This window comes from Anomalospiza imberbis, chromosome 23 (genome assembly GCF_031753505.1).
Source record: "Anomalospiza imberbis isolate Cuckoo-Finch-1a 21T00152 chromosome 23, ASM3175350v1, whole genome shotgun sequence".
Taxonomy (NCBI): Eukaryota; Metazoa; Chordata; class Aves; order Passeriformes; family Viduidae; genus Anomalospiza; species Anomalospiza imberbis.
In genome coordinates this window covers 4,242,554-4,259,770 of record NC_089703.1, presented here as the reverse complement: position 1 = coordinate 4,259,770, position 17,217 = coordinate 4,242,554, and the positions used below count along the sequence as shown (strand labels likewise).

The 17,217-nt window shown below is 64.4% G+C and overlaps 2 protein-coding genes across 7 annotated transcripts; both read right to left on the bottom strand.

Annotated features, from left to right (window-relative positions):
• Nucleotides 1-99: 99 nt before the first annotated feature.
• TNFRSF25 (TNF receptor superfamily member 25) lies at nucleotides 100-4,098 on the bottom strand. The gene is made up of 5 exons (XM_068171749.1): nucleotides 3,658-4,098; nucleotides 1,648-2,074; nucleotides 1,420-1,572; nucleotides 1,245-1,329; nucleotides 100-1,163 (listed from the first exon to the last, which is right to left on the bottom strand). Exons 1-5 carry the CDS (start codon nucleotides 3,685-3,687, stop codon nucleotides 407-409), a joined length of 1,452 nt encoding a protein of 483 aa, XP_068027850.1. The 5' UTR covers nucleotides 3,688-4,098; the 3' UTR covers nucleotides 100-406.
• A 135-nt stretch (nucleotides 4,099-4,233) lies between these two features.
• Nucleotides 4,234-15,178, bottom strand: PLEKHG5 (pleckstrin homology and RhoGEF domain containing G5). 6 transcript variants are annotated; one of them, XM_068171741.1, is made up of 22 exons: nucleotides 15,045-15,173; nucleotides 13,193-13,269; nucleotides 11,080-11,209; nucleotides 10,796-10,898; nucleotides 10,655-10,715; nucleotides 10,458-10,549; nucleotides 10,245-10,381; nucleotides 10,020-10,168; nucleotides 8,302-8,487; nucleotides 7,960-8,130; nucleotides 7,791-7,886; nucleotides 7,659-7,709; nucleotides 7,406-7,555; nucleotides 7,218-7,328; nucleotides 7,002-7,151; nucleotides 6,789-6,926; nucleotides 6,464-6,583; nucleotides 6,230-6,362; nucleotides 6,048-6,160; nucleotides 5,814-5,968; nucleotides 4,945-5,739; nucleotides 4,234-4,837 (listed from the first exon to the last, which is right to left on the bottom strand). In XM_068171741.1, exons 3-22 carry the CDS (start codon nucleotides 11,120-11,122, stop codon nucleotides 4,828-4,830), a joined length of 2,964 nt encoding a protein of 987 aa, XP_068027842.1. In that variant the 5' UTR covers nucleotides 11,123-11,209; nucleotides 13,193-13,269; nucleotides 15,045-15,173; the 3' UTR covers nucleotides 4,234-4,827. The 6 variants fall into 6 exon arrangements, with proteins under 6 accessions (XP_068027842.1, XP_068027844.1, XP_068027847.1 ...); XM_068171743.1 differs by lacking the exon at nucleotides 15,045-15,173 and adding an exon at nucleotides 14,449-14,684; XM_068171746.1 differs by lacking the exons at nucleotides 13,193-13,269; nucleotides 15,045-15,173 and adding an exon at nucleotides 12,630-12,773.
• Nucleotides 15,179-17,217: the final 2,039 nt, after the last annotated feature.

Genomic DNA, 17,217 nt, shown 5'->3' with positions numbered 1-17,217 from the left:
CACTGGCGGTCCTGAGGCCAGCACTGCCCTGGTGCCCGGCTGACACAGCCTTGCAAAGAAGGGCCAGGGCTGGCGGATGGAGAACACACCACTTTACTGGGGAGGGGGAAGGAGCGCCCGGCAGCGGGCAGCCTTGAGAACTATCCCATGGGTTCGCGGTGGGCTCGGTGCCTGCTCGTCCCGCGAGTGGCTGGGCAGCTGACGTGCTGGGGTATGGGGTCCTCCCCGGCCCTGGGACCAGGAGGACATAAATAGAGGGAACAGGCAGGTGGGAAGGGGACATAAAACTGACATAAAATGTCTACACGGCATAAGTAACAATACTTAGGGGTATGGCTGGGATGATGTGCCCAGTGAGATGTGGAGGTGTCGGGACCTCCCTGTGCCAGGCTGCTGATGCTGAGGATCAGGGTCCCAGGGGCAGACTCTGGCGCAGTGCCTCAGCACAGCCGGCCAGCTCCATGCGCTCCAGGGCGGCAAAAACGTGGTCCAGTGTGGCACTGGTCTGCTGGCACCAGCGCTTCAGCATCTCGTACTGCTGGTCGCGGATGTGGGCCACCTCCAGCTCTACCAGCTCAATCTCTGCCTCCCGCAGCTCCAGCATCCGCATGAACTCCTTCCAACGCCGTACTGGCACCACATCGATGACAGCATAGAGTTGGCTGCCCTGCAGCAAGGCACCACGGGGTTCCAGGGGTGCAGAGGGCTCCCCTTCATCACTGGGTGGCTCAGGCAGCAAGGGGTGTTTGGGGCTCTGCTTTGCTGTGCCAGCGGCACGCTCTGTCCCCTGCGGGGAGCATGGCTGGCTCCAGCCCCAGAGGTCGTGCCACCTCTGGGCATTGAACTGGCAGCACGGTGTGCCTGCAGCCCCGGCCATTGAGGTGGCTGCCTGTGCTGTGGGGTGGGGACCACCTGCCAGGGCATCATGCCAGAACCTCTTCCTCTTGTGGTAGATGGCAAGGGCACCCAGGAAGAGAGGCCCGGTGAGTCCCAGCAGGATGTACTCCAGACCTGAGCCTGAAAGGAGGAGCAGAAGCATTCCCATCATCTGGCCAGCACGGTGACTGCACACCACTGACCCTTGCCCCATTGTCCCCGTACCTTGGTTGTTGTTGCTGCCACACACTTGCTGGCACTCTTTGCCACACGTGTCCTGGGTGCTCCTGCAAGGAGATGGGACCCATGGGTGCCATGCTGTGCCATGCCATGGACCCCACATGTGTCCCTGGAGGGTCAATGCTTACGTTTGACATGGCCGGCATTCGTCACCTTCTCTGTAGAAGTCAGGCTTGCAGCTGCTGTCACAAAGTGTGTCCTGTGCCTCCGAGCCTGGGGAGAGGGTTGGGAATGAGGCAGGGTGGCACAGCCAGAGGTTGCACAGCTGGCAGGTTGTGGCGTGGGGCAGCTGGCAGCACTCACAGGGTCGCTGGATGAGGCGTCCAGTGCAGGACTGGCATTTCTGGCAAGAGAATTCGCTGCACAGCTTGTCAAGGCAGACACGGAATCGGCCGGGCTCACAGCCACAGACGATGTTGCTGGTGGCCGAGCAGTTGCTCAGCACAGTCTGGAAAGCTGCAGAAAGCAGGCGGTGAGCAGCATGGCACGGCGCTGCGTAGCACAGCACGGTGTGGTGTGGTGCCAGCTCACCTTGTCGATCACACTCGTAGCAAGCCTGGCACTTCCTGAGGGTGTTGGGCTGGGTGCGGAAGGTGCCGGCGGGACAGGGACGGCACTCTCTGTCATTCAGGCTTGTGCAGGGCTCGGACATGAATGTCCCTGCAGGGACAGTGGGGTGACAGGGAGCACGGCCACCTGGAGCAATGCACCTGCTGTGCCATGGTGTGCTGTGCCATGCCACACGGACCGGGCAGCGCTCACCTGCGGGACACTGAGAGCAGCACTGGCGAGTAGTCTCGATCCAGTTCATGCCGTCAGGGCACGGGCGTCTGTCGGTATGTCTCCGCAGGCGGAGGATTGGCTGCACCAGGACCTGCTCCCTTCGCAGCACGGCGCGGTCCCGCCACCCTGGGGGCTGCAATTCGCTGGCTGCCAGCCACAGCGCTGCCAAAATCACCTGCAAGCAGGGAGAGAGCAGGGCTGCAGGCAGACGGGTTGCTCCAGGACCCTTGCACCCGTGTGGACAGCCCTCACACACCAGCTCATGCTGGGCTACCAGAGCCAGAGCCGTACCTGGAAATGTGTGGACAGCGGTGCCTGCACAAGGCTGAACGGCTGAAGCCGAGGCCGTCCGCCCCAAAGCCGCGTGGGTGTGCTGCCCCAGGGCTGGGAATGCCCCGCGGCAGCCCCTGTGCTCTGCTTTCCCCGCAGTACACGAGCAAGTAACTTCCTGCTGGCACTGTGGGGGCCACTGTGCCACAGCCTGTGCCCAGGGGGCTCTCAGGTGCCCCCACGTGCTCTGCAAATGGAGCTTCCAGGCTGGCACCGAGATGCTCGACGGCCTGTGCCAACGGGACCCCTGCCATGTCCCCAGGGGTGGGGACCAGCGAGTCAGGCACACGGACTGCTGGTGGTGCCAGAGATCGCCAGCTCAGGGAGGTGTCGGTAGCCGGGCGCGTAAGGGTTAACGCTGCCAGCTTTGACTTTCCTGGGGTTTATCTCCCTCACAGAGGAGGTGATTTCCTCCCCGAAAGGAAGCCGTGCCTGGCTCACGCTCTCCCCGATGCTATCGCGCCCCGTTACGCGCGTCCCGAAGTAGGTCAGTGCTCCCCCGCGGGGTGCCAGGCGCTGCCCGCAGGGCAGCCCTGCTCCCCTGCAAGCCCCGGTGGGTGCAGCGAGCGGTGCCCACGCTGACACCCCTTCCACGGGCCGGGCCGGGGGCTGAGAGGACCGTGGCGTTGACAGTGTGGGCAGGGAGCCAGGGGATTCCTCGCTGGGGGCTGGATTTCCCAGTCGTGATGGCCCCGATTACGGCAGTTGAATCATTTTCTACTAAACCCGCCGCCACCGGCAGACTGGAAACCGCGCTGGGCCGCCCCGCTCGCAGAGCGCTGCCGGCAGATCCGGGCGGCTGCCTCAGTCCCGGCTGCCAGCGGCACATCTGAGTCACCGCTGAGGCACGACCGTCCCGCAGCGGGGCCCTGCCCGCGCACCCCGCCTGCAGACGGGCAGCTGCCCCTGCCCAGGGCGGGGAGCAGGTGCCCGGTGCACAGGGGAGCCGTGGGCACGGGGCAGGCCCAGGGCTGGCTGCGCGGTGGGGAGAGCCACCGCCGCTTGTGCCGAGCCAGCCCCTCTCCCCCCCGTAACGCAGCCGCCGCGGTGCTCATGTGCCAGGGCCGCCACCCGTGCGCCTACCTAGCCCCGAAGGCAGCCGCCCGCAGACTGTCGGCATAGCCACTCCCCGTGGCACTGCCCTGCCTGTAGCCCCATGACTGACCCCACGCTTCCCACGGCCCCATCCCGTCTGTGGCCGAGATCTTTACGGCCGTGGCCCCCGTGGTCACGCCACACCATGAATGTTTTGGTGCAGCAGAGCCCAGCCCCAGCTGTTGACCAGAGGGGTAAGCGGTTTTGGCGTGCTTGGCACTGGAGTTAACCCACCTTCCACCCTCCCTCCTCCAGACCCGTTACGGCCACAGCCGTGGGGTGCCCCACTATTGGTGCCAGGGCTCCATGGGACGCGCAGGCCACCGCACTCACCCAAGCCACCCCAGGGCAGCAACACTTCATCCTTGTGGCCGATGCGGCTGGGTCATGCCGGGATGGTGAGAGGAGCGGGGCAGCAGGTGCAGTGGGGTGTCGGGGCAGCTCAGTGCCCGGGCAGGGTGCCCCGGCACCCCACGGCTGCCGTCAGCAGCACGCGACGCATGGTGAGTGAGTGCCAGCCCTCCCCAGAGAGGCTTTTACACCCAACCACAGCAGGAGGAAATGCTTTTTTTGGAAATGAGTCCAGGGGGTATGAAACCACATGACGGGAGTGCTGGGCGCGGGAGGAACCTGCAGCGCCTCGCAGCGGACCCGGCCACCACCCTCCCTTGCCCGTTGGCTCAGACCCACGGTAGTGGGGGTGGTGGGGGGACGCAGGGTATGTGGGGAGCAGTGCAGATCCCCGATCCCGGGGCTCCATCCCCACCCCAAGCTCCAGAACGGAAAGCTGGAACTGGCCCCAGCCCCCTCTTTGTCTGTCCTGGTGGGGCTCCCTCAGCCACACTGCACCCACCCAGGTGATGCCCAGCCTTGGGTGCTGCTGAAGCCAAAGGAAAGGCGAGGCAGACATGAGCGTGCACCAGCTGGTTTTATTGCTCAGCTGGGACGTGGAGTGCAGCTTAGCATGGGGGGGCAGCCGGGGCTGCGGCCACCGCGCATGTCCCACCGTGTCTCCCACACTCCGGTCCCAGGTGCTACCATCCACTGCCACCCCACAGGGCAAACCTGCCTCAGCCCTGCACCATCCTCTCCTGCCGCCAGCCCCAGCCTCCTCCCTGCACTGTCCACAGCACCGTGCCACCGGCACCACATCTCTCTCAGCACCTTCCCCACTCACCACTGCCGACGTCGTCATCCCTTCCTCGCCTGCAAGAGCTGACCCACAGTCTCCCACAGCCCCCCACAGCCCCAGGGCCCCCTGCCCGACAACTCTCATGTCTGTGGACAAGGGGTTCAGCACAAGCCATGTGCCATGTCCAGCCCCGCACCACCATGCCCAGGACACGTCCTCGCCAAGGGGACTGGTCTGCATCCCCATCCATGTCCCCACCAGCGTGGCATCCCAGTGCCTGCTCTGCCCGGCCCCGGCATTATGCTACGGTTAGAAGCAGGAGAAGCTCCTTGGTACATCCATGCATCTGTCCTTTTCCATGCCAGCGGCTCTCAGACCTCCCTGCAAGAAACAGAGTGGGTAGAGATGCCTTCAGCACTGGGACTCGGTCCCTGGGAAGCCCCTGGAAGGGCTGGGGCATCCCCCAGGAGCAGGAAGCATGTGCTTACGAGGCCGTCAGCGTGGAGTTGAGCAGCAGTGTGGTCCGGATCCGGTACAGCTGCGCCAGCGTCAGCTTGCGGTGCTGTGCTGACTGGGGGTCCGAGAGGGTCCGGCGAGCAGGAGGCTGGGGGTCACGTCTGAGCTCCCCTTGGAGGGATGCTGGGCTCTCCGCTGGCTCCTCTGGCTCTGAGAGCTCTGATGTGGAGCTGCCACTGCTGCCAGGGGCAGCATGAGGTGCGGGGTCTTGGCTAGTCCGGGGGGAACCAGCACAGAGGTCAGAGAGGCTGCGGCTTTGGTTTAGGGGGCCTGAGGAAGTGGGGGATAGGAGCTGGGGCAAGCTGGCCTCCGACTTGGACTTAAGCACCCTGGCCGGGCAAGGCAGGCGCTGCACGGGCGTCCGGCGGCGCAGCCGGGGCGAGGCAGGCCGTGGAGCCGGAGGGGCCAGGGAGGGCTCCTGCCCCTCCTCGGCCGTCCCCTCTGGCTGCTGGCCAAAGTCCCTCAGGGAGGCAGGTGAGAGCGTGCCATAGGCGCTGTCGATGGAGGACGAGCGGCAGCCGCTGCCTGGGGAAGCCACGCCGTGGGGCAGGGGAACAGGCAGGGCACCTGCAGGCAGCTCCTGGGTGGGGGTCTCGGCGGAGGTGGGGGTCTCGACAGAGGTGCCAGTGCTGATGGAGGTGCTGGTGCTAACAGAGGAGCCATCCGAGGTTGAGCTGAGGGGTCCTGCATCCCAGTCTGGGGAGGAGAGCTCATCGCCACCGTCTGCTGCCACCATGGCAAGCGTCTCGGTGGAGCCGTCGGATGGGCTGTGGAGACAAGAAGGTGAGGAGGAGCCTTTGCCAGGCTGGGGGTGCGCAGGTCCCTCCCTCCTGCTCCCTACCACTGCTGTGAGTCCGGGCTGGCGCTGCTGTGGTGTAGGATGGTAGGTGAACTGGCAGCTGAAGTGCCACTCTCACCGTCGTCCTCCTCGTTCTCCTCATCCTCCTCCTCCTGCTCCTCCATGCGCCGGCGCTGCCGCAGACGCTGCAGCAGGTTCTGGGAAGGGGGAGTCATCAGTGAGGAATGGGCATGCACAGGGAACCCATGGGTCCCCCACCCACCCATGTGCCCTCACCTGGGCATTGCGCACTGCCTCGACCCAGCTGCGGCACAACTGCCCGCTGGTCTGGAAGGTGTAGGCGGCCACAGCACTCCCCAGCTCGTTCAGGTAGATGAGGAGGAAGGAGCCTGTGGGCAGGGGCTGTCAGCAGTGTCCAGGGACCTCCCTGTAGTCCCCCTTATGCCCAGTGCTCTCACCTGGGTCTCTGAGCTCCCGGCAAACGACTCTGTCCACCAGCAAGGGCTGCCGGATCACCTTGGTGCGCTCAGCCTTCTTGAAGGGCTTGGTGATGAGGAAGAGGTCGGTGAAGAGGAAGCAGTAGACGTCCATCTGGGGATGAGAGTGGAGCCATGGGCACCAGTCGGTGCAGTGAGTGAGGGTGGGTGGGCAGGTGCTGGAGCTGAGACGTCCCTGCCCCCTGCAGTCCTCACCTTGCTGTCTTTACCTTCCCGCATCCTCAGGCTGCCCTCGAGGAGGAGCTGCCGGGTGTCCTCCGGGGAGGTGCCGGGGATGGGGGCCGTCAGGTCCAGCCGCAGGAACTCCTTAAGCAGCTGCCAGAAGCCCCCGGTGTCAGCATGGGGTGCATGGGGTAACATGATATGGGTGGCGTGGCATGACATAGCATGAGGTGGCTTGGCATGAAGTGACATAGGGTGGCACAGCAGGGTGGCAGAGCAGTGTGGCAGAGGGTGGCATTGAGTGGCATGGCATGGCATGGCATGGCATGAGATGGCAGCTCCACCATGTCCAGCCTACCTTGTCCACCTCGTCTGTGCTGCCCTCCACCACCTCGTAGGCATCGATCCGGCTGAGGATGGCATCCAGGCGCTGACGCTCCTGCCGCTGGCGCATCCGCGAGTTGACGTCGTTGATGAAGCGCTCCACAGAGCTGATCTGTGGCAGGAGTGGCAGTGGGTTTGAGGGGCCAGGGGCCACCGACCTTGCTGCCCCCCACCCCTGATCCCTTACCATAGTGGTGATGGCATCACGGGCACGTGGGTCATCTGTCTTCTTCAGGATAGACTTGAGGAGCAGCGGGTACTTGGTGAGGCGCTGGTGAGGTTTCACCAGCATGTCGCTCAGCTTCAGGCGGCTGCACTGCTCCTGCTTCTCGGCCCACTGCGGCACCCAGGCATTAGCACCGGCACCGCCCCAGCCCCAGCCCCAGCCCCAGCCTCCCCTTACCGTCACATAGCTGCGGAAGAGCTCGCTGTCCCGCAGCAGGGTCCGCATGTACTCCATGCAGCCCTCCTCCTCCATGCAATACCGCACATAGGGCTTGAAGAGGGACCCGAACTGGGGGACACAAGGCGGTCACCATGCAGCACACGGCATGGCATGGCTACCCACTGTGGCATGGCATCCTCACTCACCATCTTGAAGCCATCAAGGAAATCAATGGGGTCAAGCAGTGCCCCAGTCCGTCGTGCCTTGGCCAGCACTGAGGCCATGACACTGCGCCACAGCTTGCAGTGCAGCCGGATGATCTCCCCAATGTTGCTGAAGAGCCGCTCGGCATCCACCTGTGGGGGTGAGGTGGGCAGCACTGGGGAATGGCCCCTCCACCCTGCAGCATGGTGAGGTCCCATCCCTGAACACCCTGTCCCCTGCACCCCCTCCACTCACCTCACAGAGCAGCCCTGACTCCTGCAAGTTCACCAGGCAGGAGAGGAACAGCTGTGGGGACGGAATGGAGGGGCAGTGAGATGCAGCCACAGCCCCCAGCCCCTGCACAGTGCAGTAGCTGTCAACACTCACATCAGTAATGACTTTGAGGTTCCGGATGTAGGTGGCCTCTGTGTGCAGCAGCTCCCAGATGGCTTCCTGCTGGTGGCACTGCCGGCGCGACAGGACCTGCCAGGCTGAGGGTCAGTGCTGTGCCAGGGCCTGGGCAGAGCCCCTGAGGCTCCCCAGGAACTGTCCCTACCTCTGTGCCCTGGATGATCTGCTGCCAGCTGTCCTCCAGTGTCAGCCCAGCCTCGTCCCCGTCCTCCTCCCAGGAGTCGCGGTCAAAGCGGAGCTGGGGCGGCAGCTTGGGCAGCCCGAAGGTGCTGTAGGCGTGCAGCCTGTTCACCAGCTGCTCCAGCTTCTCAGTCTCCTGGCCAAAAGTGGGGAACAGAGCTGGGCGGGGCCCGGTGGGCATGTGCCACGGACTACCTCACCCTGCCTGCGGAACTAGGGTCTAGAGCCCCAGGGGGACTCATCCCAGCTCCCCAGCATAGCCACAGGCAGTTCCCACACCCCCTCCCCATGCCTGCATCCCACATACCCGCCCGAAGGAGCCCGTGCTAGTCCCAGAGCCAAAGAAGCCGCTGAAGCGGCTGGCAGCGCGGTTCTTCCAGGTGTCAGTGCCATTGGTGGGCAGAGAGCTGCTGCCGTGCAGGGCTGGCTCGGGGCTGGGGATGTTGCTGTCCCCCAGGAACTCCGTTATGTTCTTCCTTCGCCGTCCCGGAGCCTGCAGTGGGAACAGCCAGTGTCCCCAGGGTCAGTGCCCAGCTCTGCGGCCAGGATGGGCACAGCGGCCTGGCTGACTTCGAGCACGGTGGAACAGACAGACAGACATCCAGATGGCAGCCCCGGGCAGTGGGGTCCCCCGGCCATGCTCCCCTGCCCGCACTGACCTGCCTACCTGCATCCCGGGGGTGCAGGGCCCCGGGGGTGCAGGACCCCGGGTGCTGCCTGGCCAAGCCCGGCCGGCCATGGACAAGAGGCCTCAGCAGCGCGGGGGCTCAGGGCATCCCGAGGGTCGCAGCACCCGGCCGAGCCGTCTGTCCAGCCGCACTCCCGGCTCGGACCACAGAGCCGGGGCCGGGCAGGCTGTGGCCGAGCTCCTCCGAAACAAAAGGAGGTGGGGCCAGCGCAGAAAACCTAATTTCCCTCCTCGGCAGATAAGCTACCAGAGCTGAACAATTCACCGGCGGAGATCAAAGCCCCCCGGCTGGTCGCGAGAGCTGGGTCACGGCCAAGCGGCTCCCGCCGCCCCGGGCACCGCTGTACCGGCTGCTCCCTGTGTGTCCCTGGGCCGTGCCGGGATGCGGCCGCTGCCATCTCCTCACCGGGGCACAAAACGCAGCAGGGTCGGGGCTCTCTGCCCGCCACCAAGCCCTGGGAAGCGGCATGCTGTTGCCACTGCCGCCAGCACGGCCCCACACCCTGCCACGTCCGCAGACCCAGGCGGGAAGAGCTGCTACGGGCACCATTCCCATTACTCACTGTGCCGCCACTTCTCCAGATGTCCCGGCTGTGACCAGCCCTATCGCCTCGGTGCCACTTGGGACCCACCTGCCCCCAGGAAGGTGGTCGGGACCGAGACCCCCATAGAGGTGACTGGCTGCCTGCTTGTCCCCTGGCCCTGTTAGAGCCTTGCCGGTCCCGCAGCCAGGCGTCATAGTGCTGGACACGGGCGGCCACTAGCCCTGGCCAGGCAGCCAGGTTGCCACCCTCAGGGCCTGCTGGCACAGGACCAAGCACCGTGTCCCCCTGGCGGGACCCTGCAGAGCTTCTCCCTTCAGGCCTGGCAGCCTGCTCCCATGGGAGCGACGCCCAACCCGGTCCCACGCCTTATCTGGGGCCAGGGTCCACGGGGCAGGACAGAGCTGCTGTGCTCAGCAGCTGCCAGCAGCTGAGAGGAGGGCCAGTGGCCAGGGTGAGTCCCAGGGCTGGGGTGGCACCGAGCTGCAGCCAACACTGGGGCCCCCAGGGCTCCTGTTTGCCTTTGCTTTCGTGCCAGCCTGTACCTGGCACAGCCAAAGGGCTGGTGCTGCTGCTTGAGCTGCTAGACTACCATGGTGTAGCCAGCACAGCACAGCACAGCACAGCCAGCATGACACAGCCAGGAGAAAAAGTGGGTTCTGGGGACTCCAGGGGAATCTTCAGCCCACACCATACATAACCCATGTTCACCAGAAAGAATGGCTACGGGGGGATCACACATGCTGTCATCCCATGCGCAATTCCTCCCTCCCCAGAGCTAGCACTGGCACTCACCAGGCTCTCAGTGCCCTCCCGTCGTCCTGGCAGCGGCTCCAGCACTGGCCCAGGGAATGCAGCACTGCTGGCAGGGTGCAGGATGGGCAGGCTGGCTGACCTGGCATCACGCACTGCCTGCTCCACCTTCAGCTCATCCCCGGGCTTGGCTGTGGGAGCATCACCTTGTCAGTGTCCCCTGGGAACTCTGGAGCAGCCAAGCCTCCCTCGGCGCCCCCGCAGCACCTTTCACCCGCAGGTAGTGTCCCCCGAAGCGATAGGCCTCGAACTGCAGGGACAGCGGGGTGTGGGACTGGTCCAGGTAGATGTCCACTTTGCCCAGCTCAATCGCCTTCCTCTCGAAGACTGGCAGCAGCACTTCCCTGCAGGACACGAGCCCCACATTTATCTCTGCTTCTGTCCCCACATTGTCCCTTGTCCTGTCCCCAGTAGACTCACCCCAGCGACTTCTTCTTCACAGCTGGCACGATCTCTGCCTCCATGTCGATGCTAAGGTCAAACTTCAAGGTGAAGCACTCTTTGCTGGGGTCCTGGGGGCAGGTGGCAGCTGCTTGCCATGGGGTCCCTCCCTCCCTCCCACCAGGGCCATCCTGCTGCCCTGCCGAGTGCCCCAGGGAGAGGAGCCGGTGCCTTACGTCCGTGTGCCTGCGCCAAGCCTTCTTCTTGGGCAGCTTCAGCGCTGAGCTCTTGCGTTCCCTGCGGGCACAGGGAGGGCAGGGTGACAGGGATGCCGCGGGCTGGGGCTGCACACGGGCTGTGCAGGGCTAGGGGCTCACCCTCTGCTCTCTGCCGGACCGTCCTCCTCCTCCTCCACATCAGAGGCAGGGCTGGTGCGCGGGGGGCACGAACGTGTGGACATGTTGCGGGCCAGGATGGAGCCTGCAAACGGGCATCGAGCTGGGCTGTGACAGCTCCGCCAGCCCCGTGCTGGCTCCCGCTGCATCCCACTGCCATCCCTGAGTTGTACCAGCCCCAGGTGCATTCCAGCACTCCCATCCCTGCGCCGCACCACAGCCGCAGAGCCGCGGGGGCAGCGGTGCCGCAGCTCCGTCCGGCTCACCTTGCGGGGGCAGGTCGAAGCGGATGTGGCCATCGAAGTGCATGGCGCCATGGAGGCGGCCATCGCACAGCTCACACAGGCTGAGGGGGCCGCTGCGGCTCAGCTGCCGGCACTCTGCGTGGTGGCATTCCTGCGGGGACATGAGTCCATCAGGCAGGGCCTGCCCGGGGCTGCCGGCTGTGGCATGTTTACAGGAGGGATGGCCAACACCACGAGCAGCAGGGTCCCCCCTCCCATCCCCAGCTGCAGCTGGCACATGGTTCACAGGGAATGCTGAAGCCAGAGTGGGAAAGCAGCATGACCAGAACATGGCCAAGAGGCAGTGGGTGCTGTAAGGGCATGGTGATGACACGCGACCTTCTGTCCCACAGAGCCCCTCCCTGCTCCACTGCAATGAGCAGAGACCCTGGGACATCTGCACATGCTGGGGCTTGAACAAGGAGCTGCGGGACAGCCACCTGCACCGTGGCACCAGCACCTCAGCAGCGGCCCAGGAGGCCGCCTGGCACCCCACAGCTCCTTTGTGCTGACGAGAGCCGTGTCCCCGTGGCAGGACGGAGGAAGCGAGCGTCTGCAGACAAACAATGCTCGAAGCCGGCGGGTTTCCTCCGATTGTGTGCGGCCACGGCCGCGGCCCCAGCCCCTCCAGGCATTCACAGCGGGTTATTTTTAAACCCCCGGCCAGGCCCCCAGCACAGCGCACAGCCTGTGTTCTCTGGCCAGTGCCCGTCTCACCGGGGCTCCTACTGGCCCCACTCCTGGGGATTGTGGTGCTGCAGGCCGCTGCCAGCAAGTCCTGCTGCACCGCTGACACATCCCCGTCCCAGTGTGGGACCCCCACCGCCAGCCTGCCCGCGGAGGGGTGCGAGGGTGCTGGGAGGAGGCAGCCCTGCCCGGGTTTGCCTGTAGTACGCTGCGCTGCTGCGGGGAGGAAGCGCCTGTGCGGCTCCAGCCGCCCCCACTTCCTGCCCTCCTTCCTCCCGGTGCTGCTGAGGTCAGCGCTGACGCGCTCCCACCACCCGCGCTCTCTCCGAGGGGCCGCTGGTCCCTCTGCAGCACCCTCTGCCATCCACGAGTGTCCTATCGCAGGTCTCGAGACAGCCGCAGCCTCAGGACACCCTGTACCCTCAGCCCACCTCCGCTCCCACCATGTGTCCCACAGCGTTGTTGCCGTCGTGGCCATCGTGACACCTGCATGTGGGAGTATGGCCGCAGGCTCCAGGCAGTGCCCGCAGCTGGCGCTCATTCAGTGAGATCCCCTGGGACTCTTGGCAGCTACCCCAGAGGGATGCGGGGCTCCTCGTCCACTCTGTGCCAGCAGCTCATCCCTGGACTCATCCCCACAGGAGGGGCCAGGCGGGATGGCCAAACCCCTCTGCCCATCCCAGGGATCAGCTCCTGATCCGAGCCCCATGGAACTCCCAGCACACGGCAGCTCCGCCGCCCCTCAGCAGGTGCCTCACAAAGCAAGGGGGATCACGATCCTGCACAGAGCACGGCAGGATGAGCTCCCAGCCTGACCAGCTCCCACCGCCCACCCCCCCCGCTACCTGCCGGGCACCATCAGGGGTCTGGTGACAGCGGCGGGGTGGCCTCAGTCGCTCCCGGCAGTCCCAGCTGCACTCCTGGGCAGCTGCAGCCCAGTGCCACGTGTGCCCCAGCAGCACCGGCCCTGCCAGCCCGGCGTGCAAACAGAGCACCGCGGCACACCCCCGGTGCGCCCGGGCCGTCCTGCCTGCTGCGCCGGAGACACCGCCCGCGGCCCCGCACAGCAGCCCCGGGGACTCGCTGGGAGCCAGGGCGTGGGTCCGGCCCGGCTCCGTACGGCCGGCGGGAGAGAAGGGACCATAAATCTGCCCTGGCTTCACGTTAGCGAGCGGGGGAACAGACGGGCTGTAGTGGATTAGCCCAAATCACGGCAGCTTGGGGAAACGCGTAAACCGCCGCTGTGCCGTTAAATGCCAGCAGGGCCCTGACACCAGCAGAGAATGCACACCCGGCACGGCAGGCCAGGGGCTGCCGACCAGAGCAGGGGCCCTTCAGGGAGCGGCAGGTTGGGCCGAAGACCCCGGGCAGCAGCTGCCCGGCGCTGCCCCCACCCCGCAGGACCCACCTTGGCCGCCCTCCTCTCTCCGGCGCAGTCGGGATTCTGGCAGTGCAGCACTGTCTCCTCTTCTGGGCACGGCTCGGCTGTGGAGAGAGCAGCGTCAGTACCTGGGTGCCGTGGTGAGCCCCCTCCAGGTACGTGCTGAGGCCCCCACACCAGGAATCCCGGGTTTCAGAGTTCGGCAAAGCACTCGGGCTCGGCCCGCTCCTGCCCGCCGCACAGCTCGTCCCGGGGAATGAAGCCCCGTGCCCGAGAGCCAGTGAAGCGTTCCCGCCGGGGGAGCGCACAGTGACAGAATCCGGCACCTCCTGCTCAGCACCCCAGGGTACAGGATGAGGACACGGACCTGCCCCAGCTCCCCTTGGGCTGGCACGGCGTGGGGCTGCAGCAGCAACACTAAATCTGCCGCTGTCAGCCCCCAACGGGGCTTAGGAGCCACTTTAAGCTTTGACAGTTAAATCGGCCTTAGGGACAAATCCTATTTTGAAGGCTTTTGTTATGTGTCGAACCTAATCGTTTAAAAATAACAGACTGCGGGCTGCTCGCAGGGCAAACGAGCAGTACAGACACCCTCTGGCTGGACAGCCCCGCTGCAGGCAGGGATGCACCGTTGGGAAGCTGCCTGCTGGGCAGGGAGCCACTGCCGGGGATGTGGAGAGGCCAGATGGCCTGGCTCTACCACAATGGCACGGCTCTACCAGGTGGCAAGGCTATTACACCAGCCCAGCGGCACAGGGACTTCCCCGCCGCACCGCTTCCATCTCCCGCATCCTTCCTGCCAACAAAAACAGCATCCACGCCGACCCGAGCCAGACCGCGGCCAAGGCCGGGGTTACAAACAGTCTGCGGGATAAAACAGTCTGCCTTTTGAGGCAGCACTGAAAAAACTGCTGCTTCTGCCTGGAGAGGGGGAAGCAACTCGGAATGGTGCTGGTTGCTCAAGCTCCCGTCTGGGAGGCGATCCCGGGGCTGCTGTGGCGCTATGGACGCTGCTGGATGATGGTGCAGGAGCAGCCGGGCAGGGCTCAGCTAGTCGCCCTCCGGGAGCAGGGCTAGGAGCCGGGCTGGGAGCCGGGGCCGGGCGCTGCCCCCGCGGCAGGAGCACAATGGGGCCTCTGTCCCCGCGGCCGCCCCGCAGCGCCCGCCGAGCTGGGCCGGCCCCCACCCCCCGCCGCTGCCGTTTCACTTGACCTATCGGGAATAATAACGGAAACAAATAAGAAATTCTTTCATGCACCCAAGGCAAAGTTTCCCAAACTCACCAAAAACTAGAGGCTGGCCGGAGCGGCCGGCGGTGCCAGGGATCAGCCCCACGCCGCAGCCGCCGGCACGGCCAGAGCCGCGTGGCCGTTCCCAAAAGCTGACCCTGCCAGCGGGTCACACCTGCACCAGGGCCTGGGACACGCGGGCTGGGCGCTCCTCGCAGGGAGCCCCGCTTTGGGGCAGGGGCAGGAGCGTGTCCGGGTCCCTACCAGACACTTCGGGGGCTGCAGGAGAGATCCTGTCCCCATCAGCTCCTCTCCCCGCCCGGTCACCTCCTCCTTCTCCTGCTGCCGGCTATGCTATCACACCCGGCGCTCCCGGCGACGGCAAACGAGTTTTGAAACCGGATCGTCCTTGCGGCAGAGCGCACGGCAGCCGGCTACTTCAAACGCCTGCCTGGGCCGGGGGGAGCGGCGCCGGTGGCACGGGGCGGTTTGCTGAGCGCTCCCCAGCTGCACCTGCAGCATTCCCACGGCATCCCGGCGGCACCCAGCAGCTTCTCCCAAGCCCTCACCCTCGTCGCCAGGGTTGGAGCTTTTGGGCAGCCGCGCTCAGCCGCAGCCTGCCGGTTGCCCAAAGCCTCCCCGCCACCTACCCCCGAGCTCCTCGCTGACGTCCAGGCTGGAGCTCCAGGAGAAGCGCTCCACGGCCCCGTACTCCAGCCCCGCCAGGCCGGGCGGCAAAGCCTCCAGCTCGTAGGCACCCCGCTTCCTCCAGTACAGAAACATCCTGGGGTTGCGGCCGGGGGACCCCCGCAGCCGTGCCCGCCCCGACGGGGCCACCGGTGGGACTAACCGAGGGAGACCAGCTCTGGCTTTAAGAGTGGGTCCCGGTCTCTGGACAAGCGGTGCATTGACGCCGCCGGCGGGAGCCGCGGGGCGGCCGAGGGTGCTGCTGGAGGCTGCCCAGCGCCCGCGCGGGGGGCGCACAAAGGGCCTTTCTTCAGCCTCCTACAGACATTGCACAAATTTCACTTTCCACCGTCTATAGAAGACATTCGGCCACGGAGACAAGACGTGCTTGTGATGGAAAGAATCAGCATTAAGAAGGGGGCTGTTTGGCGGCTCTGCCGTCCGTCCGGCTTTTGAGGGGGCAGGAATGCGCCGCCCTGAGCTCTGGTTGTATCCCTGCACCCGTGGGCACACAGGGGCCCCCAGCCTGCATAGGGAAAAGCAGGGATATTCAGGGGGATTTTCCTCGTGCTAATCCAAGAAAGCACCAGATAGGGGTTAAACCCCACAAAGACAACAAGAGATGGTACCTTCATCCTCCCCCATGCAAAACTGCCAGGCCAAGACCATCCCAGCCTCCAAATTCATCACAGCATCTCCTCCCAGATGCACCAGGTGCTTCTCAGAGTTTTGTTGCTTCTAGGCATCCTTTGACAGAAATTCCATCATAAATCGCTGCTGCAAAGGTAACTGATGCCAATGTATTGCAAAATTAATCCTGCTTGATTTAGTGCATCCTTAATATTTGAAGTGCTGCCATAGATTTCCCATGAATCACAGAACAGTGCTCTTGTAAGGTGGAGTGTTTCACCAAGGTTTATGCTCCAAAATCCCCAGCCTCCCTGTTGTCCCTCTTCCCCTCAGGGAGCACCAGAAGCCAGTGAGGTTCCCCTTTCCCGAGGCTGCAGCATCCACCTCTTGGCCCCAGCAGGCACTGGCACCTTGTACCACCTCCCCCCCCCCCCGAAATGCCCCAAACCAAACTTGCAGCTCAGCACACGGGTTACTCACTTGTCCCCTGGCTCCAAGGGATGGAGCCACCCTGGGATCCATTGCCCTCAGCCGGGTGAGGTGGATGCTGGGTGCTGGCAACAACACCGAGGGGGATGCTTGGCCACAGTGCTTTTAGTGTTGGGCATTTCTCCCGTGTCCTTTGCCTAGCTCACCTTTCCTGAAGCTTTTTCCACCCACTCCCTTGTGCCTTGAACTCCCATCTCACCCTGTCTGGGATGTTGCCCCTGGCTGCACCACGGCCCCTTTATTTATTTTAGCCACTGTTCAGGCCACAATGCTGGCCAACTTCTTCCTTTGCTGCCAGACCCAGCCATATGGGGATAATTAGGCTTGGATTAAGTTTAACTCTTTACAAGACTGCAGCACTGCACAGCCCCTTGCAGCTCTTCTCCAGCTCTGTCCCCCTCCTCACCTCTCATCCCAGTTTGTTTGTTTACAGCTGCTTCTTCCTGGAGTTCTAGGAAATCTCTTCCCAAACCAGATAAAAGCAGTTTTGCAGATTACTCACACCCACAGCAGCCACCAGCTGAAAAGTTCTAGCCCCAAGTGCACCACATTCGTCCTTCCTCTGCTTCCCTCCTTTCTCCACTGACCCTCACAGGGGATTTGAATGGGTGCTGGGCTCAGGGGGCTGCAGACTCCAGGGCAGGACTGTTCCCCAGTCTGGGCTGAGGGAGAGCCATGCCTCATTTTGCAGGAGCTGCTGTTAGAAGCCAGGTTACTTTTGCAGTCACAGATCCAGGAAGAGCCCAGCATGCTGGTATTACCCATAAAGAATAGCTTTTTCCAAAAACGTCCTCAACTTGACCCAAGGCACTCAGTCCTGCGTGACTCCCACCACTCCTGGCTTCCCTTGGCAGCAAATTGCTAACTGACAAAGGGCTGGGAAGAAAAATAAGTAAAGATCCTCCAGTGTCCCAGTGGGACAGAGAAGGTGGGGTCAGGTAAGGCCACACACCCCAGTGCTCCATGCAGCACCTGGGTGACAGGCTCCTCCCCAGTCCCATCCCACTACAGCCTCTA